We start from the raw sequence: 21,701 nt of genomic DNA on the forward strand, positions 1-21,701 counted from the left end.
CCGCCGGAGGATCCACCACACGCAGCAGCTGCGCTGCCTCGTGCTGCCACCGTCTGGCCGCCGGACGCCGAGCTGGGCCGCCCAGATCCCGCGCACAGGAGGGCTCCCCGTTGCCACCGCGCCGCTAGAGCTTTGCTCAATGAAGCCTCCTTGTGGGAGCGAGGACGGGGGAGACGGGGAGGCTGGCCGCTTGCCGGATCTGCGGCGCTCCGGTGCGGCCCGGCTCAGCCGCACGAGAGCGGAGCGGGAGCTCCTTTTCCTTATCTAAAACTACTTACTTGACCCATCGGCTGGTTCGCGGTTCGGCCAATGACACCCTTCTTGGTATTCAACATGCATGAAAGTATATTTATTTTAGTAGTATAAAGCGGGCATTCCACTTTTGCCGTTATTAATTGGTTCTTCCACTTTTCATGTTTGGACTGCTGAAAATAAGAAAAAAAAAAGTTGGGTGTATGCAATTTTATTTTGCGGATATGTCACTGCACCGTAGCAACTCACGGGCAAATTTCCTATACCTACTTACTAATAAAGGAAGTAAGATTTTTTTTCTCATTTTTCTTCCAAAAATACCCGTGCATTGCATTGGGAGAGAAAAAATCCACAAATGTAATAAAATGTTAAACATACTCCATGTAGCTTCTCTTCGTGTCGCCAATAGCCGCCTTCGAGCTCTTGCTGAGTGGATGTAACTCTCTCTATGTTTATAGTCGCCCAATGTCCGCTTCGATCGTAAGAGCATCTCCAGCGGTCCGATGCAAATGGACAAAAAGTGATTGTTTGCGTCCGGATGGTCAAAAAATACGCCGGCCCTAACTGACCGGCACGTTCGTGACCGCTTGCTTTCGTTCAAGCCCCGCTTAGCAGTTTGTGCATTGCTTCTGCCGCATTGCTTGGACGTCTGCGCTTCCTGTTGGCTTCAGCACCGCCATCAATGACACACGGCTACGTCTATTTGACGCTCCACGGCTGGACTTTTGCGCCGGCGTAAATAGCATGCAGTTGGAGTCCCGTGCCGTATTGAAGGTTTCCTTTTCTGCCGTCCGTTAAAAGGACACCGGGAGGCCCTGTCATGGCCCACATCTCCCTCCTCGCCGCGATCGTTTTGGACCGGCATTGGTTCTCTTGGCCGCGATCGAAGTCTCACAAAGATAAATCAGTGCATTCCCCCCGCTATTTCTGCTCGGCTCGGCCAGTTTGAACGAAAGCTTACACGCGGGGGTGGATTCGGGGCGATTTTGTGCGGCAGGGACTATGGGGAACGCAGGAGGGAGGCTGGACGTCGGAGGGCAGCCGGCCCGGAGGCCGAAGGCGACGGAAAGAGTGCTCTGCACTACTGCACTACTACAGACACCCAACACTTTTGCTTTTTTCCTTTTTCTTTTCTTCAGTACGTTCACTCTACAACACAACCCAGACTTCCGACCGGCCCACCAGCCTCGCACGTTTGTCGCTCCTGGACGTCACGTCGTCGGTGTTATAAAAGCAAGACATTCCCCAATCCCCATCCCACCCCAAACGTGATCGCATCTGGAAGCTCTTCTCCGCCTATTCCCCGCTTGACCGCGCCCATCGTCTTTTAAACAGAAGGCCAAAGGCCCGGCCATATATATATAGCCCCACATCACAAATTCGACGATACAACGTACGCACCACCACGTCTGGTACCTCAAGTCATACAAGCCGCAACACAAGTTCGGGGACACCGCACATCATAGTGTACCAACACATAACAGGATCCACACACGCGCTATCACACGCCGACGACGGAGGGCACTGCCAAGAAGCGCTGCACCGCCCGAAGCTCAAGTCCTCGTCGCCCCGTGGAGCCGCCTAACCTCGGCCATCGCCACGTCCAAGAGTCTCCGGTCCGTCTGTCTGACCAGAACCCTCCATCCCTGCATATGAATAGACATTTTGAACATAGCATCAGCCGGGCTGCCAAGGACCTTTCCTTCAATAGCTAGCTTATTGCGAACATTCCAAAGCGTCCAGCATTGAGCCGCAAAGGTAAAGCTAATCTACGGAGGCGCCCCGACAAACCCTGGACAATAGCGATAAAGTCCCCAACCCCTGGGGTTCCAAGCGCACGACAGGATCTCCCTAATCCCTACCCACATAAACTTGGCCAAGTGGGCAGTTGAAGAAAATATGATTACAATCCTCAAACTCCCCACATAGCGCACAGTCCCCATTCGATGGGCCGTGACGCTTGGCCAACTGCTCTCCCGAGGGCAGCCGCCCCCTGATCAACTGCCAAAGGAAGACCTTGATCTTCGGGGGAACCCTAGTCCTCCACACTTCCTTGAAGTGCGTGATCGCCGCCCCGTGCGACAATTTGAGGTACAGGGAATTGGTGGAGTAGCAACCCGACTCCTCTAGCGCCCAAGACACTTTGTCCTCACCCGTCCTCATCGGGTTCAGATCAAAGATCCAGCACAAATTCTCCCATTCCACTCGTTCCGGCAGCGTGAAGCTACGCCTAAAGCGGATGCACCAGCCCGTCTCAGACCGAACCCCAGCGACCGTCGCGAACTGATTATCGCAGCAAGCGAACAGCCCCGGGAAGAGGCCGCGGAGGGGACCCCTGCCCGTCCACCAATCTAACCAGAAGAACGTCTTCCGCCCATCGTGCACAAGGTGTTTAGCTCCCAACTTAAAGTACCATTTGATCTTGTGAATGGCATTCCAAAACTGGGAGCCCTTTGTATGAACCTCGGGGGAGAAAAGGTCATTGTTGCCCAGGTATTTAGCTCTAAGAAGGTCTGCCTACAGTACCCTCCTCATTCTGGTACAATTTCCAAATCCATTTGACCATCAACCCAATGTTCATGCGTTTAGTATTGAGGATCCCCAGACCCCCAAATGCCTTTGGTCTACACACCGTGTCCCAGTCTACCATGTGGTATTTCCGTTTGGCGTTGACCCCATTCCCAAAAGAATCTAGCCCTAGTTTTGTTCATTGCTCCGTGAGTCTTGTCATGGAGGAGGTACATGCTCATTGCAAACATTGGCAGGCTAGATAAGCAGGAGTTAGTGAGCTCGAGCCTACCAGCCGAGGCCAGGAAGAGGCCTTGCCATGGGTCAACCCTATGACCCACCTTCTCAATCAGGAAGGTCCAGTCTGCCGCCGAGAGAGATTTGTCACTCACCGGCAGACCCAAGTACTGCATTGGGAGAGAGCCCAGCTTGCAGTTGAGCCCATCGGCCACCCACCTCCGCTCCGCCTCTGTAACCCCTGTTACAATGGCCTCGCTCTTCAAGAAATTAATCTTGAGTCCCGACATGTTCTCAAAACATAAAAGGATGAGCTTGAGGTTGGCCACCCCCACCCTAGAGGGCTCGATCATGATCATGGTATCATCTGCGTATTGGAGGTGCGTAACACCACCTGGTATGAGATGAGGCACAACACCCTGTATGTGACCCGACTCCCTGGCTCTCGAAAGGATAGCCGCCAGCGAGTCTACCATGAAATCGAACAGGATCGGGGATAGGGGGTCACCCTGTCGCACTCCCCGTGCATTCCGGAAAAAACCCCCAATCTCCCCATTGACATTGACCGCCGTTTGTCCACCGGAGACCAGCTGCAAGAGGCGGTGAACCACCACTGCCGAGAACCCTTTCTTGAGCAAAACCTCTCGCAGGAAATCCCAGCTGACCCGGTCGTATGCCTTCTCAAAGTCCAGCTTAAGCAAAAGACCTCCTAGTTTCTTAACCCTCAGCTCGTGAGCAATCTCGTGAAGCGCGAGAACCCCCTCGTGCAAACATCGACCCTTAATGAATGCCTTGGCAGCTGTCGTGGAGGCCGGATATTCATTGGCTAGCATGGCCAGAATGCTACCTGTATGAGGACCTGCGGTTGCTGCACCTGCACTTCCAGGAGGAAAGGTGGCTAGACCCATTGGTTGTGCTGCGGCGCCGGTTTCACCGCCGACGACTCCCTCTCCGGCAGCTGTATGATGCAGTGGCTGTGAAGCAGGCCTTGGTAAAGAAGAGAAGACCAAGAATGTAGGTAGCAAGCTTCATTGGGATTCTACTAAAAGGGTTCTGTGATAACTCTTGTGATAATCAGTCGAATTGTAAATTGTGATGCTCCAGATCACAACTTGTAATAGCTGTTTCCGTTGTAATCTTCTTTTTTAACTTGCACTTCTGTCTCTACATAAACACGTGAGTTGAGATCTCAAAAAATATGTACCTTGTTTACTTGTTGTGAGATGTGTATGTCCAAAAATGAGGAGAGGTCATGCTGAAGTTTTGGTTAATCATGCTAATAAACCTTGCGATTATTACTTTGGTTAGTACTAGTTTTTGTTAAGGAAGAGGCTCTGATACGCAACTGAGCAAGTACAGAACAAATAGCTTCAAAATGTTCTCTGTTTGGTGCGATCAGCTCATCGGTATCTCATTGGCGACTTGAGGTCTGGGTTGGGGCTAGCTGATTTGTTGAATGGAATTAGCCTTGGATGGTGAGCTCGACTTGGCGATGTCTTCACCATCAGCTGTCCCCTGGTTTGTTCACAATGATGGAAACATACGCAGATGTATCTAGTCCAGAACTCCAGATAGAACAATGCAGTATAACAAATTTGTTGGACAACGACTCCTATGTAGCGGGAGAGTGCTGTCCCAAGTGGAAGGCAAACAATGCGCAGCAGTGGTATTTGTGCGTTGTTCGAACTATTCGATGGAACTGAGTGAATTCCAAAAACTTAGATAGTAAGAGCAAGTGGAATAAGTAAGTTCTAATCAAGTGGGTATAAGGATTAAAATAATATTTTTTGTCAAGTTGGACGATCAAGGTTCTTTTGTGGGAGGTTTTTTTTGTTCACGATGCTGTGAGGAAATACTAGTTAGTAGGAGCAGGGTGGACTTGCAGGAGAAAAGGCCAAGCGTTTGCACAGCCAGCGCTGGATTACATGCATGCGAGAGATAAAAGGAAGGCATCGCAATTATATCTGGGAACAGAAACGTTTCCATCGTCACAGAATCCCATGCAATTAATTGGTTGTCGTCCACGTCACTGATCCGGGGCATACCTCAATCTAGAGGGTCCATCGCCTCCATCAAGCAACACACAGAATAGATAGCCACAACTCATCTTCTTCTTCTTCTTCCGTGAAATCTGAACCATCTTCCCGTCCTCTTTTTTCGTCCAAAAAGCCCACCCCTCGAACAGTTTCAAAACCGCATGGTACCTCTCTCTATAAATACGAGGCCCTTTCCGTAAGCCGCGTGCGGTCAGCGCGTGACTTGTGACTTTGGACTTTGGCGAGGCGAGGAGGAGAGGAGAGGCCTGGAGATGTGAGCGAGCAGTTGGTCGTTGGTTGCTTCGATCTCCTGGGCCGATCGATCCATCCATCCATCCATCATCGAGGAGGTAAACCTTGATCTTGGCGTAAAATTTGTCTGCAATCTATCAAATACAATCAAATTGGAGTAAATTACGATTTTCTTCGTAAATACCGACCGGTTATCAGTTATACCATTGGTCGCCGAGAATTTCAAAAATATCGGCCAAGAAAATAAACCCTACATGTTGATGAGGTAAGGGCGAGGGCACATGAAATGGTACGCAATGACAGTCTCATGGCATAAAATAATGACCCTACTTCCTCCGCAGCCTCCCCGCCGTCCACGCGCTCGTCGCCAACATGCTCGACGTCGTGTCCGCCGTCGACGTCGCCGCGGAGGTCGGCGTCCCGGGGTACCTCTTCTTCTCCACGGGCACCGCAACCCCCTCCGTCTTCCTCGGACTGCCTTCCTTCTGCTCAGACTGCTCTACGAGGAGTGGCGGAGGAGAACTGAAAGATCTCGGCGACGCGCCCGTGTCCTTCCCCGGCGTGCCCCCGATGCCGGCGTCCCACCTGGTCGACGCGGTGCTCGACAGCGGCACGGACCTGTACGCGGCTTCGCTGGACGTGTTCGGCCGGATGGCGGCGGCGAGCGGCATTCTGGTCAACACCTTCGAGGCGCTGGAGAGCTCGGCGGTGGCAGCGCTTAGGGACCCCGACCGCGCCACCCCGCCCGTCTACTGCGTCGGGCCGGTGGCCACGGAGGCGGAGGAGAGGCACCACCCGTACCTCCCGTGGCTGGACGCGCAGCCCGAGCGCAGCGTGGTGTTCATCTGCTTCGGCAGCCGGTGCACGGTGCCGCTGGAACAGATCGGCGAGATGGCCGAGGGGCTCGAGCGGTCCGGGCACAGGTTCCTCTGGGTGCTACGCGCGCCGCCTGGCTCCGCCGGCGAGCCGGACGCGGCGCTGTCTCTTCTCCCCGAGGGGTTCTTGGCCCGGATGACGACAGGGGCCTCGTGGTGACCGCGTCCTCCTGGGTGCCTCAGGTGGAGGTGCTGCGTCACGCGTCCACCGGCGCGTTCCTCAGCCACTGCGGATGGAACTCGACGCTGGAGGCGATGGGCGCCGGCGTGCCGATGGTGTGCTGGCCGCTGGTAGCCGAGCAGTGGATGAACAAGGTGTACATCGTGGAGGAGCTCAAGGTTGGCGTGGAGGTGCGAGGGTATAAGCGCGGCGGGCTCGTCACTGCCGCCGACTTGGATGCGACGGTCAGGCAGATCATGGACATGGAACCGGAATGCCGGCGAGCGGTTGAGGAACGGCTGGCGGAGTTGAAGGAGAGCACCGCCGCGGTGTGGAAGGAAGGTGGCTCCTCTCCCACCGCATTCACTGAGTTTGTAAATCAAATGGAGTAATAAGGAAATGTCTGCAGAAACTATTCAAGTGTGGATAATGTCTGTAAATTGCACAGTGCTGTATTTCCATGGTGATAAATAGCATGATTAGAATGTGTAATTTATACCTGGAACCTAGCACGGCGATATTGCAACAGCAGCATCTTATCTTGTGTTTGAGCGATTCAGCAAGCTGGGATGGGTTGACACGCCATAGATTATTGAGAAACATAAAGTGCGAGTATGCTTGGCCTATCCCAGAGTGCGCTACGGCGGCTGCATTGCTCGATTTGCTTGGCCTATCCCAGTTCTTGCTACCACTAGGATATATATGGGAAAATCGTTACAGAACTGCATACAGAGCTTGTTTTGATATGAAATCGTTTGATTGCTTACTCTGCAAAATCTGTGTGGTTTAGTCAACTGAATTGTGGACTCTGGACTGCTCTGGTACTACTAATTAATTTTATGTTTTTCTTTTACCGTAAATTTATACTGTTGGTTATTGACCTGATACTGTTTTGGTTTCCATGCTCCTTATGTCCGATGCACTGAATTTTATACTGTTAGCCATTGATTTGGTTGTTGTTCTAGCTTCGATCGTCACTTGACGTTCACATAGATTGTGGGTGTACAGTCATAGTTACATGATGCTTTAGATTTTTCACCTGATAGACCAGGTTATAAATGTTAAAATGCCTTTCTTGTTTAAGCTTGCTCACCCTTTGCAAGCCCAGCAACAGTTCTCATTGGATATGGTATTGCACAGCTAGAAGTATCAAGCTACAGGTAAATTCTATCACAAAATTTTCTTATCAATGTTTTCTCATGCTTGAAAATCTTCCTAAAAAAACTCTTTTGGTGAGGGTGAGAGTATCTTTTACAGGTTTGAATCATGGGGTATTGCTTCACATATGGCACATTGTTTGCTACCGAGCGCCTATCAGCAGTTGGACAGCGTTACAATAATATAACCTGCATTTGGAAGGCTTGTCAGTTTAGCCTCTAAGGAACGGTTGGATGGGGTGAGAGTCATCTTTCATCCGGAACAAAGGTAAACATTCTGGAATGATTTGTTATGTTCATGAGCAGAAAGTGCCCACATCTTATACCTTGAAATAACAAATATACCTTGAAACCACATCTTATGTTTATGTGTATTTGTCTTTCCTTTGAAAAATTGTCTTATGTTCACGTATTATTATTATTTTCATTATCACGGTCTTGGATAGGTTAGAATAATGCTTAGCTACAAGCAACAGGGGGGCTTTTTGCCTTTTTTGGTTTATAGTCCCATGCACAATAAATCTTATTTCTGCTTGCTAACTGAGTTTCAACATGTGAACTTTTATGTAGGATTTGCTCTATGGATATGAAAAGTGAAGGAATTGCTGAGGTTGAAATTGCTATATTTCTCTTATCCACATTGGCTGAAACTTCTGTAACCGTGATAAACTTTGTATTTTTCCTGCTTTCATTGATATGGCCTTGACTTCATGCTATTTTTGTTAGTATTATGTACGTGGAATTGCAAGCCTAGCACATATAGGTCATGTGCTTGATTGGATTGTATGTCACATCATGTCTCACCAGCTTGCTCTCAAACATCCATGTGTTGTGGTCGAAGGTGATGCTCAGCAAAACTGAACGGTAGCATTGTTTGGAGAGGGAGAGGTGAAGAAGCAGCTAAAGCGAAGAAAAAAAAAACTGCGATTCGAACCAGATTGTGCCGCCACTGTACAGTGAGGAGGCGCCCTAAGGGGCGCCACAACCACTAGTCTAATTTATCTTGGAGATGACCACATTATTTTCGGACACAGTTTCACTTTGCGCGAAATGCTTCCAGTGTTAAGTGCTAGAGAACTTCAATGATATGCTACGTACAAAATTGATCGATTTGTCCTGTTGTAATCACTTCATTTTTTGCCTGTTATAATTTGTTCAGTGATCCAAACTTTCCTTGTCAAGTTTTCAATATGGATAATTTTCATTGTTTCTGTCTCTGAAACGCTCAAAACTGCCAAGTCTTTGTCGCTGTTGTCCACTGAATCTCACACATATGAAGGGCTAAATCGATCACAAAGTCACTGAATCTGCATCGGCGAAGGATATAAGCTACTCTTTCTAGCCGAATTACTGTCTTTGAAACATATTGTACGCAGCAACACATGAGAACTAAATTTTGCAAATCTCATTGCCCGACTAGCTTTCATGCTATCGAATAGGGGCCTCAGAAATATATTGGCATTTGACAGTTAACATCATTTACACCACAGACTCCTGTGTGCCAGTTTTATCAGCAAACAACACATGAACCAGAACACAATTTTGCTCGCAATAAAAAAAATTAGTAGAAAAACAGTGCCTCGTCAATCTGATCAACTGTGCCAAACCATCCTAGGATGAGGTGGGAGTGTCTCAAACCAGATACCAGCTGATTAAGGTTGTTCAGTCCGCTAATTGAACTGAGGATCAACTAGTACCAGGATGCGCTATGTTAGAAGCTCACAATGGTAAGTTTGAAAATTCCTATGAAAACCCCAGCAAAAATAACCTTCTTACAAAAAAAAAAAGCTTCTTCACAACAGGATTGGAGATTTGATAGCTTTAGAATTTCCCATAAACACGTGGTAACAATAGTAATCGCGTGAATGATATACAAGTAAAACCCAACCCATGAATGAGGTATGAGATAAATAACTGATGACCTTGACTTTATTTCAAGGAGAGAAAAGGTATGCCCATATTAGCAAGTACATGTTATCAGATTTATAATAAGAAAAGTGTAATGCAAGAACTAATGAAGTAGAGGTACTGCATGAGCCATCCAAGCAGCCAATGTCATTTTTCAAAAATTGCTTAGGCTGGAAAATCAAACCATACATCGAAATCATGCTATCATCAGTTCTAAACAAGGCGTTTTAATGGCTGGAGTGGAATAAAGGCCATCTTTTCTAGAAAAAGAAGGAATGCCGGTGCAGGAATCGAGCAATTTCGGATCATATGTCTGCATTGTAACTATTCATGGACATGAAAAGTGAAACTAATATATCACAACATTCCTTTCCGGCATAGATCAGAACACAATACTACTGCATAGATTGCAATTTCTACTCAAGTTATTCAAGTACATAATGACACACAATACTGCAATGTGCAATTTACATATGCTAACCTGCAATTGATATGATGCTGCAAACGTCCCCTCACTCCATTTGCTTCACAAACTCAGTGAATGCAGCGCAAGAGGATCCATCTTCCTTCCATGCTGCGGCAGCACTCTCCTTCACTGCCAAGGCCCGTTCTATGACTGTCCGACGTCCCTCCGACTCCATGTCCATGATCGACCTAACAGTTGCATCCACATTGTCCGCTGTGACAAGCTCCCCAGGTTTATACCCTCTAACCTCGATGCCAACCTTCATCTCCTCCACAATGTACACCTTGTTCATCCACTGCTCGGCTTCCAGCGGCCAGCACACCATAGGCATGCCGGTCACCACTGCCTCCAGCGTTGAGTTCCATCCGCAGTGCGTTAAGAAGGCACCAGTGGAGGCGTGACGCAGCACGTCGACCTGCGGCACCCAGGACGCGGTCACCACGAGGCCCCTGTCTGCAGTCCGTGCCAAGAACCCCTCTGGGAGGAGAGAAAGCGCCGCGTCTGGTTCGCCGGTGGCCGCAGCGAAGGAAGGAGGCGCGCGCAGCACCCACAGGAACCTGTGCCCGGACTTCTCGAGCCCCTTGGCCATCTCACTGATCTGCTCCAGCGACACGGTGCACCGGCTGCCGAAGCAGATGAACACGACACTGTGCTCTGGCTGAGCGTCAAGCCACGGGAGACATGGATGCCTTTCCTCCTCCGTCTCCCCCTCCGCGATCAACGGCCCGACGCAGTAGACCGAAGTTTTGGCGTGGTCAGGGAGGCAGCGGCCTCCTCTAATCGCAGCCATCACCGAGCTCTCCAGCGCCTCGAAGGTGTTCACCAAAATGCCACGCGCCGCAGACATCCGACCGAACACGTCCAGCACGGCCGCGTACAGTTCGGTCCCGCTGTCGAGCACCCCGTCGACCAGGTGGGACGCCGGCATCGTGCGCACGCCGGGGAATGACACGGGCGCGTCGCCGAGATCTTTCAAGTCCCCGCCGCTCCTGGAGCAAAATGAAGGCAGCTGGAGGAAGACGGCGAGGTTGTTGGCGCCCGTGCAGTAGAAGAGGTGCCCCGGGACGCCCACCTCCGCGGCGACGTCGAGGGCGTCGACGGCGAACATGTCGGCGACGAGCGCGTGGACGGCGGGGAGGCCGCGGAGGAAGTCTCGCAGGCTGGGTGCCTGGGAGCGGAAGGCGGCCTGCATGCGGATGAAGGGGTGGACGGCGCCGAGGTGGGTGGGAGGGGGAGGGGGAGGTAGGGAGTGGACGGCGAGAGATGGGAGCCGGGAAGCGTACCGGCAGATGGCGGAGCGGAAGGGCGGGGCGGTGAGGGTTGGGTCCGGGACGACGACGGTGACGGCGAGGCCGCGACGGAGGCAGACCTCGGCGAACTCCATCATGGGGGTGAGGTGGCTAATGCTCTGGCCGGGGAGCAGAACCACCATTTTCGCCGTCGCCATGGGAGAGTTGTTCTGATTTTGCTTTCGTGTTGGTGGCCTGTGGCTGAGAATTTCCGATTTCGCACTTGGACTGGAGTCTACTCTGGACCAGCGAAATATGCGACAACTCGAGTAGTACTAGTTCTTTTTGGGGGTTTTCTTTCTCCTTTTCCTTTTTTTTGGGGTTTGCATATTCGCCACACTTTAACCCTTTTGTATTTTGCATATTTGCCACATCATGTGTCAATACAGAAAATCTCCAATTATTTTAAGTATAAAGTGTGGCAAATGTGTTATATTGCAGATTGTGTGGCTATGGTACGCACTATCCGGATTTTTATGTGTGAAATACCAATATAAAAAGAACAAATAGATCTCTATCTGAACTCTCTTATATTACCTCTGTTTATAATATATTTTTTCTAAATATCAAGCGGTGGGGAGTCCCCCCCCCCCCCCCCCTCATCCTCAAAAAAAATTCTGCTCAGCGGAGCCAAGCGAAAATGAATGTTGTACGGTGGCGAGCTCCTGACCACTAGAAGAACATGCATCCATCGACACCAAATTAAGAATCACAAGTGTGTGCCAACGATAGTTTGAGACTTCCCACCTTTTCAAGAAGGGGACGAGACGCCTCCTCGATACCGTTTGCAACCAACTAAGCGAGCTCCAAGAGCAACACGAAAAACTGACACTGAAGGCCAAAGTCAAAGCTGGCGCTAAGATTGAACTCCTCGCAACACCCTTGGAGAGGGCCCTATCAGTGATGTTGCATGTGAGGACGAGAGGCACACGACCTCGGCCCAATTCCTGGACGTCGAGGGACGCTGAGGCTGAGCGGACGGAGAGCGGCTCCACTGGTAATGAGCACGTGCATCCGGAGAATGAGCACAACCGTACGGAGAGGGGGAAGGAGCGGCGGGAAAGCGTGCATAGCAGAAACGCTCTCGATGACCAGGACGGCGACAACGTATGCATCTGAAGGGATCACAGCATGTGCTGGCCTAGTGGCCACGCTCGAGGCACCTAAAGAATCTCCCACGAGCCCAACGCTTGAAAGCGAGACAATGCTCAAAACCTTCCTTTGGAAGAAAAGACGACAGCTCGCGGTCGGGGCGGCCACCCGAACCCACCTGCACCTAGCCTTCCATGAGCGGCAACTGCAACAGAGAGGTTGCCGCAGGGCTCCGATGCCTCGAACCAAGCCGGAAACAACGCTTTTATTGGAGGTCAGCTGTGTCTACGGAGCCAACTCTTCAACGTTGTCGTCCTCCTCGGAGCTCAAAGAAGCGACCCATAGCAAGCTCAGACTCGGCAGGGCATCACCGACAGGAAAGGACACCTCCACATGGTCACCCGAGGCAACTGGCGTCAGCGCAAGGACCTGAGCCCCTCGACCATCACAACCGGCCCGCTTAGAAGTCCATCGGGAGAGCGAGGACCGGTTGAGGGAGCGGCTGACGTCACACACCTATGGTTGTTGAGTAACTTTTCTTCATATCTCTTCTTTCTTTTAATTTTCCCCACACAGACCGACATCCCATTGCGCTGTGCACTCCTTCTAACATTATTAAGTACTAGCAAAAGTGCCCGTGCGTTGCACCGGGAGAAAAAAAGTTGAACACTGCAGTGAATCAACGATGAAACATGTTAATTCGAAGAAAATTAACTTGCGATGCTCTCGCTGCACCGACCTGCAATACCGCAAACTTGTAGTGACTTTTTTAACGATAAAAGGTGCCGAAGGGCCGGGAAATTGTATAAAGGAGAATGGTACAATTTTATAGAAAATCCCTAAGCGAATCACGAATATGTGCACGCATGTCCTTGGTTTTTAAGAATTGCACACCACAAGAAATCGCGTCGGCCCACGAAACACGATCGAGTTCTTGTGCTCTGCCGCAAAGTGCAGTCATTCCAAACACCGCGGGGACGAAACCACTTGGGGCATCGGAGATAGCGGACTCCAACGTGCCGGTGCTAAAGAAGAACCTTGCATGGCGAGATGAACCAACTTGAGATGACCATACTTGAGCGCAGTCGGGCCAAACCCGTGGCTTAAGTTAGTGGCGGCCACGCGTCGACGGTTGGGTTCACCGTTGAAGACGCAACTTTCGTGGACTCTGGGATCCCCCGACACCATTCGTAAGATCCAGACGCCCCAAACCAACAACGTCCTCACCCTCACCACCATGACCGACCAAAAGGAGAAAGATAGCATGTAGGCGACCAAAAGGTCGATGGCCAAGCTTGATAAGGGGATTGGCTAGCAAAGCCAACTCCATCTCCTTCCACCATGGAAGCAGAAAAAAGTTTCTGATTAACCACCAGTTAGTACCTCGCTCACATTCGAGAGCAGGATCTAATCCGCAGCCACATCCAGATCAACACACGGCCGTGCTGCCTTTCTCCTTCCCCTCGCCTCCACAACCGGCCGAAAGAAGGAAAAGCAACATAACTGTTATGCTAAAGGATAGGTATGCAACGACCTTAACTCTGTAACTCGTGTTCGTGTTTACTGAACCGAGACGCTACAGAGATGCTATTTAAAAATAATAATTAAAACAATTTGGATTTTAATGTAATATTATTTTCTACCTTGAATTTTTATTATATCTTTAATTAATCTAATCATTTATTATTAACTTAGATTTATTTATATTTGATCTACTATTTTTATACAACAAAGTAGTAGGACCAGAAACCCAACCAGCAAAGGCAGCCCAAAGGCCCAGGGCGAGATCTCTCTCAATCCCCGAATCATCTCATCTCCTCTATCTCAGCTTTCATACGCCAACAAACGCGCACACACCAGCAGCACACGCACGCGACCGGACTTTGATCCCCCGCCCGCAAGTACTCCGACAGAAGCCGGCCGCACAAGCCGCCTGCCCCGACGCCGGGTTCTCTTCTCTCCCATTCTTCTCCTGCTACCAGGCTCGCGCCGGGATCTCCGGGCAGAAACTCCTTTTCCCAAATTCGTCCTCTCGCAAATTTTGCGGATGGAATCCCTTTAATCCGCTTTTCTTTAATTTCCTCCTTTCTCAAATTTTCCGGATGGGATCCTTTCCTTCGTTTAATTTCCTCCCTTTAATCCGGTCCCCCAGGCAGTTCAGTTCTTGCGCTCAATTGCTGATGTTCTCCTTGTTCCAAGTCAGCTTGTTATAACCAAGAAAATTTAGACATATAAACCGGTGAAAATCGGTATATGCTAGCGAGGTGGGACTATTGACACCAATTATCTGTAGGATTGTTGACACAAATTATCTGTGCGTCAATGGCCGCAACATTTTAAGCAAAAAGCCCAACGGTGGCCCTGTTTGGAGCCCTGAACCAGAGCCTAGAGGACCGGTTGAGTTCGCCTGATTCTTTGAGAGTATGCGGTACTGTGCGGGTCGGAAGTTCTCGTACGAAAAGTGTTTCAGCGACAGCCGAAAGCCATACTGCGGCGTCCCACCGGACGCAGGAGGACGGCGGATCCAGTTGCCGGAGCCTCGAAGATCGAGGATATCTGGCTGGAGGGGCGCTGCCGGCGGCGGGAGGCGCCCAGAATGGTTCCTCGCAGCGGGGGCATGGGCAGAGGCGCGCAGAGAGGTTCCACGCGGCGGGGGCCTGGCCGGAGGCTAGCCGACGGCGAGAGGCGCACAGGAGGAGCGTCGGCGGCGCGATGCGTGCGATACACACGGCTTGTCTCTTGGCTAGAGGAGGAAAAAGAAAAACTGAACGAGCCGGTACGGTGGCAATTAGATGTATTATGCGATTTGGTGGGAGGGTAAAACGGTCCACTGAAAAGTTGGACGAAAATTTTGGCAGAAACCTTAGCCCCTTTATTATTAGGTATAGTAATAAAATCCTCTTTGGTTCAGGTGCTCGATCATGAACTCCATGTAAACCCTACTGAGAAATAAAATCCTGTTTTACCCGGTAATTTTTTTTTGTTATGATCTGCAGAATAAAACTCCTTGCAAGAAACACGATACAGTGATAGACTATTTAACGAGGGATTTATGCTAGTTTAATAACCATTGAACCAAGTTCTCCTACATAGTCATGCATTCCCACAGGTATTGCAGTAGCAGCGCCTAAACTGAAGCGCCTAAACGATATATTATTATATTAATTATACACTAACAGCTTATAGCTCCAAGGAGCACCAACCAGACAAGAAACTAAATGGTTCAGAGCACAGACTTGACGATGTGAGATCCAAGGCTGTTATGATCTGCAGAATGAACTCTTCGTAAGTAACAAGATACAATGATAGACTATTTAACAGGAACTTATGCTAGTTTAATAAGCATTCAACCAAGTAGTATTGCAGTAGCAGGGTGCTTCATAGCAGCGCCCAAAATGAATGATACATATTGCAGCAACATAGTAAAAGCTAGGAGTACTAGTTCCAAGGAGCAGCAACCAGAACAAGCAACTAAATGGTTCAGAGCACACACTTGATGCTATGAGATCCAAGGCTGTAACGTTTAGACAGGTGCCTGATCATCCGGAGAGGACCATCTCCATCGTTGCAGGGTTTTACCTCCACACCGGTGAAAACAGCAAACTGGCGCCTCATGTTCTCACAGAGGGAAACGATGCAGAAGCTGCCCGAGCCCAGGTTCACCAGGTGGGACTTGTATGGCGACCACTTCTCCGGCAGGTGGTCGAAACAATCAAAGGTATGCCGCAATGATGGTGGCCCGGCAGCAGCAGAGGGCGTTGTACTAGCGCAATCCAAAGCGCACAGGCGGCGGGGGCTGTCAGCCGATAGGGCGAAGTAAAGGTTGAGCTCGGGAACATATTCCGCTTTGCCGTAGAAGGGCATAACCCACTGGTTGCCCACCTGACGAGTCCATACTTTTTTCAGCATGTCGAAGGTGTAGGTGCCGACGCCCTCCTCGACGGAGGATACGCATATGGTTGAGCCACCAACCATGATGGAGGAACACATGTCGCCTGCAAGCGGTGGCTGCGGGAGAGATTCCCAGTAGTATGAATTTTTATAGCTGGGGCTCAACTGGGGCGTGGAGAAGGGATCATTGCTGAAGTAGTTGAGGACCTCAAAGGAGGAACCGATGGTGTTGGTAGCGGTGGCCGGTGATAGGTCCAGGACATAAAAGCAATGAGTGTCTAAGGGGTAGTAGGGATGGGGATGGGGTGTGGAGAAGCATACACAGTTAGGTCCCTTGGGAAAATTCATAGCTCGAATAGGTAGTTCTGCATTAAGATCAATGTCGTAGAGAAATGCACTGTCAGTAGAGTCTGTGAGCAGGATGCAGCTCTCTTTCAGTAGAATTGAGAAGAGGTGCATGGACTTTACATGGTGATCCGATTCAAACCTGAAACGCGGCTTATGCAGCTTCAAAGGGTTTATCAACGCTTCTTTTTTTTGATTCTCCGGTTCTGAAGGCATGGTTGATGGTTCTGTTTTTCCTGCTGACGGATAGAAGAGGTGCTTCCAAGGGTCAAGGAGATATAAGGATCTGATACGAGTGTTGGAGTCCTGCAGTATCAGATTCAGAAACCGGCGATTCATCTTTTTGGAAGTGCAAACTGAATAATCGAGCCCTCGCCGTCTGGCCTGAATCTGAAAAGAAAAGACAAGAATCAGTACTAATAACTAACTAAACTATTCAGACTGTAGAAAAGAACATTAAACATGTAAATTTTTGCGCCTGCAGCAAACCCTAGGTGGTTCCAATTCCTATTTATCCAAGTCCAGTTTTGAGCCGCAGAGACGTGAATTATGCAAGCTGTACAAACCAAACCAGATGGGGGCTTTCACCTGAATCTGATGTTTTACTGATGGAGGCGGAGGGGATCTATATTATGATGCGCCTACGGTGGCCGACTGGCAAAACCGATTCCCTAGCACACGCGCCGGTGATCAATCCAAAACCCAGTGGCGCTAGGAAGTCTTAACTAGCGATGGCAATGGGTAAGAGCAGGTCTAACAGACCCCGTAAAAGGGGCAAACCCGTATAATAACCGCCGATTTGAGGGTTTCGGCTCTACCCGGCCGTCTAGCACGCCCCGTAAAAACGGCCCCCGAATCGTTTTTTGCTGTTTTCGAGTACGGGGCGGGTCGTCGCCCCCTACTTGTGCGGGGTGGGAGCTGGGATAGTGGGCGAAGCCAGTATCCCAATTCCGAAAGCGCGCGCGGACATTTCAGTTCCCCCCACCCGTTTTCCCCCGCGCGCCGCCGCCGCCACCCGCGCGCCGCCGCCGCAATCCGTCAGATCCGTGCCCCTCCGCCGTCCGCCCAGCCTCGTTGAGGTTCGTCGACGCCCGCCGCACCTCCGCCGCACCCCCGCCAAAGTTCCGCGTCCCTCCGCGCGCGCCGCCCGCCCTCCCGCCGTGGTCTTCTCCGCCGGTGAGTATTCCGCCGCGTTCTTCTTCGTTGCCGCCGGTAAATTGGTCGGATTTGGGGCTGATGTATGGTACACCGTGGTAGATGGCTTCGGAGGATGTGCACATGGCGGATTTGGACGCGACGTCCACCGATTGGTCGTCGTCGGATTCCGACGATTCGGATATCGACGAGCTGCTCAACGACGATGAGACGGAGATGATGCTGCTCCTGTTCGGCTTGAAGCAAACGGAGGACCGCATGAAGCTGCTGGATCAGCGGAAAGGATCCGTGATGGGGCGTATGTGCATTCCGCGGAACCGCGCGCTCGGCCACGAGCAGCTGATGTAAGATTATTTCGCCGAGGTACCGACCTATCCTCCCCCTCTTCCGTAGACGGTACCGAATGCGTAGGACTTTGTTCGAGAAAATCGTCAAAGATTGCGAGGCAAATTGCGATTATTTCAAGCAAAGAAGAAATGCTGCCCAAGTCATGGGATTTAGCCCATACCAAAAAATTTCTGCCGCCATGAGGGTTATTGCATACGGTATACCAGCAGATTATACCGATGAGTACCTTCGCATTGGTGTGCAAACAACCACGGATTGCGTGCGTATGTTTGCCAAGATGGTGATCAAGTTGTATGGAGAGAAGTATCTCCGAGCTCCAAATGAGGATAATACAAAAAGGCTCATGGAGATCAATGAAAAGAGGGGGTGGCCGGGGATGCTTGGTAGTTTGGATTGCATGCATTGGACATGGAAAAATTGTCCAAAAGCATGGCATGGCATGTTGTGGCAAAAGCCGTGATGCTACCATTGTTCTTGAAGCTGTGGCCTCTCAAGACTTATGGATTTGGCATGCTTTTTTTGGATTGCCGGGGACACTCAACGACATCAACATCTTGAATAGATCCCCTTTGTTTGCAAGACTAGTTAAGGGTGATGCTCCACCTTGTAACTACAAAGTTATGAACAATGAGTACACCATGGGGTACTATCTCACAGATGTTATTTACCCTAACTATGCAACCCTTGTCAAGTCCATAAAAGAGAAAAAGGACAGGCCTTTGACAAGAAAGGAAGCTTGCTTCACCAGAAATCAAGAGGCATGCCGCAAGGATATTGAGAGAGCTTTTGGTGTCCTGCAAGCAAGGTTTGCAATTGTCAGGGGTCCTGCTAGGTTTTGGGACAAGGAAACTCTTGTTGATGTCATGACATGTTGTGTGATTCTTCACAACATGATCATTGAAGATGAAAGAGGTTTAAACTTGCCATGTTTCTATGACAATGTTGGCACCCGAGTGCAGCCCGAGAGGAACCCTGATCGGCTTGAAGCTTTTCTTGCAGCTCATCGAGGCATTGAAAATGCCGAGACTCATCACCAGCTCACCCAAGATTTGATTGAACACCATTGGCGCTTGCATGGCCAATGATTTATTACATTCATTTCCCATTGTTGTATGTGTGAAACATTCATTTCGTATTTGTTGTATGTGTGAAACATTTGTTATTTGTTTAATTCTTCCATTAGAACATTTGTTGACATTTCCGAAAAACATTATTGTAATAATTAAGACGATTATTGTGTGATGTAAAACATTTATTTTATGTGAATGGTGTGTTGGTTCTAATATGCAATTTGTCAAAAAACCCTGTTTTGAGGGGTTGAAAACTCGGAGGAGCTAGCAGACCCCGTATCCCACCCCGTAAAACAGATATTCTGTTTTACGGGGTGGGATACGGGGTCTGCTAGCTCGTCCGAGTTTTCGGCCGGCGAAAAGTGAATACAGGGCCCTCTACTCGCGTTTTAAGGGGGCGAAAAAATACGGGGCCTGTTAGACATGCTCTAATTATGACCAGTGGCGGAGCCAGGATTGGAGCAAGCCCCAGGCAAAACAAAAAAAAACGCAAGAGCTACCAAAAGATCTCCTGGAAAAGAAATGAAATTTGGTACTGAGTGGAAAGCTGAACATATAAATTCAACTAAATTGTTAACAATCCAACACGATACACATAGTTTGGGTAGTTTCTTCTGTTTGGGAATTCACCCATTGGTGCGTGTTAAGGTAAAATCGCTTCATATTTTAAAACATAAAATTGATTACCCAAAGCTTATTAAGTTTAGAAATCTGTTCAGTTGGTAAAAATATTGATGTCGAATAATTAAAGCAAACACACGTTGTCGACACACAAATACATGTATTACCTAGCAGTGGAGTCTTGAGCCCTGGACTAGGAGATGCAAAGCCGCATCACAGCGCACTCGGCTGTCGCCGGCCAACGGTCGAACAGAGGCCGCGCCAGCAACGGCACGCGACAGCACAATAGGCCAGCAGCTTGGCTAGGGCTAGGGATGGCTGGAACTCATCCAGGAAGCCTCCGGGTGCGGGCTAGGGGCGGAAAGTCGGCCTCTAGTGCAGGGAAGGCGGCAACGACGGCGTGTCGTGGGCATGTGGCGGCGCGCGTCCTACCGCAGCGAGATATGTAGCCAGGGATCGAGGTTTGTGTTCGCTCGCTAGTTTCGTTTCCAAATCAGAAGATGGGCCAACTGAGTACTGGGGCTACAACCCGGGCCAACTCAAAAACTTCTATAAGTAGGCCAGAATGTTTGCTGCGCCCCGAGCCATGGCCCTGGTTACCCGGGGTGTAGTTTCACCCGCATACCTGCTAGTAAAAATCCAATAGAAGTATGGGTATAGAAAAAAGTATAATATATAAGTTCGTAAATGAGAAAATATCATACCAATGAGCGGGTAGGGTATGGGATCGTAGAACCCATATCCACGTACCCATGTACCCATCTAAATTTGAAAAGTAGGTGGTTGTAATATTCTAAAGTACTTAATTTCACCTCTAATCACACCTTCACATAGCTTGGTTGAACCTCACGCTTTCCGGTCTCACAACTACTGGTAGGTTAGTGAGGATTAGTCCCCTATTTAGGATCGCTTCACCTCATGTCATATTTTTTTGATTAATTTAATGTGATGTAAGCGCAGGTATTATTACCTGTGGGTACCCATTTACCCTACCGGGTGACGGGTAAAGGAAAAACTTATACCAATTGATGAGTATGGATACGAGTGATGGGCAAAATTGAAAGTGACGGTATGAGTATGGGATGGCTTTACCCGAACCCATACCTTGCGTGCCATTCCTAGTCTTAACCATGTGAGCGGCAATGGCTTCCAGGCATGAGGCCTCACGTACATAAATGGCTGTGTTTTGTTGGTCTGCGGGGTAGGGGCTGGACCGGCGTATGCACGTTTAATTTGTTTGGTTACCCGCAGTACATAACAGGGCTTATCTCTCTTTTTTCCAAAATCAGGTACTATATATATTTTTAGTGCGAAATTGTAGACCTGGCCAATATGGCCCGCCGGGTGATGGTAGAGATATACTCCGACACTCTGTATGATCTATCTATAACGATTGCAAAATAAAATATAAAAGAAACAAGCCTTCAAGATCTTCACATTTTTTCTTCTTTTATAATATAATTTTATACTTTCCTGAATACAGCCAAAGAAAATTACCGAACCACTAACCTATACATACCAACAAAAGTTATCTCATAATTTTAATTTGAGCGGTAGTGTCAAAGCTACGTGTACATACGCAGCCATTAAAACAGAGTACCACCACCAATATGTTAGTGAAAATATTAAATTAATCGAGCAGCCTGGTCGATGTTGATGTGAAGCCAAGAATACGAAACACCTTTGTCGAGGAAGTAGCAGCCAGGACAAATATTGCGAGGATAATGCTCCGAGAAGCTACCATGAGAAAAGATCCAAAATCGATTTGGCGAAACAAAATCTCAATGCCCATACCTAGATAATTTTAATCTTCCAACACCACATTAACATCAGGAAGGTATCATCGAACGAAGAGCTAAAAATCACTTATTATAGAGGATGACATCTCCATTGGTCTGGAGGCCTCAAAGAAGACTACTAAAACCTTAAATTAATCTCTTGAAAACACTACTTTTATTAACAACTCCACATACATCGGGTTATCCACCCCTCTCGACGTCAGCGAGAGACTGGCTGGAGGAGGGGGAACCGATCTTGGG

General features: G+C 49.4%; 1 protein-coding gene and 1 pseudogene across 2 annotated transcripts; one reads left to right on the top strand and one right to left on the bottom strand.

Moving 5' to 3' along the window:
- The first annotated feature begins 5,609 nt into the window (after window positions 1–5,609).
- On the top strand, window positions 5,610–6,712 carry LOC124656656 (annotated as a pseudogene).
- A 2,955-nt stretch (window positions 6,713–9,667) lies between these two features.
- On the bottom strand, window positions 9,668–11,361 carry LOC124691788 (anthocyanidin 5,3-O-glucosyltransferase-like). 2 transcript variants are annotated; one of them, XM_047225069.1, is made up of 2 exons: window positions 10,728–11,361; window positions 9,668–10,604 (listed from the first exon to the last, which is right to left on the bottom strand). In XM_047225069.1, the coding sequence occupies exons 1-2, from the start codon at window positions 11,296–11,298 to the stop codon at window positions 9,898–9,900; spliced, it is 1,278 nt and encodes a 425-aa protein (XP_047081025.1). In that variant the 5' UTR covers window positions 11,299–11,361; the 3' UTR covers window positions 9,668–9,897. The 2 variants fall into 2 exon arrangements, with proteins under 2 accessions (XP_047081025.1, XP_047081018.1); XM_047225062.1 differs by having other exon boundaries at window positions 9,668–11,361.
- Between the last annotated feature and the right edge of the window lie 10,340 nt (window positions 11,362–21,701).

This window comes from Lolium rigidum, chromosome 1 (genome assembly GCF_022539505.1).
Source record: "Lolium rigidum isolate FL_2022 chromosome 1, APGP_CSIRO_Lrig_0.1, whole genome shotgun sequence".
Taxonomy (NCBI): Eukaryota; Viridiplantae; Streptophyta; class Magnoliopsida; order Poales; family Poaceae; genus Lolium; species Lolium rigidum.

Coding starts and splice junctions, on each gene's coding strand:
- LOC124691788 (XM_047225062.1), bottom strand. CDS start 11,298: ATGGCGACGGCGAAAATGGTGGTTCTGCTCCCCGGCCAGAGCATTAGC.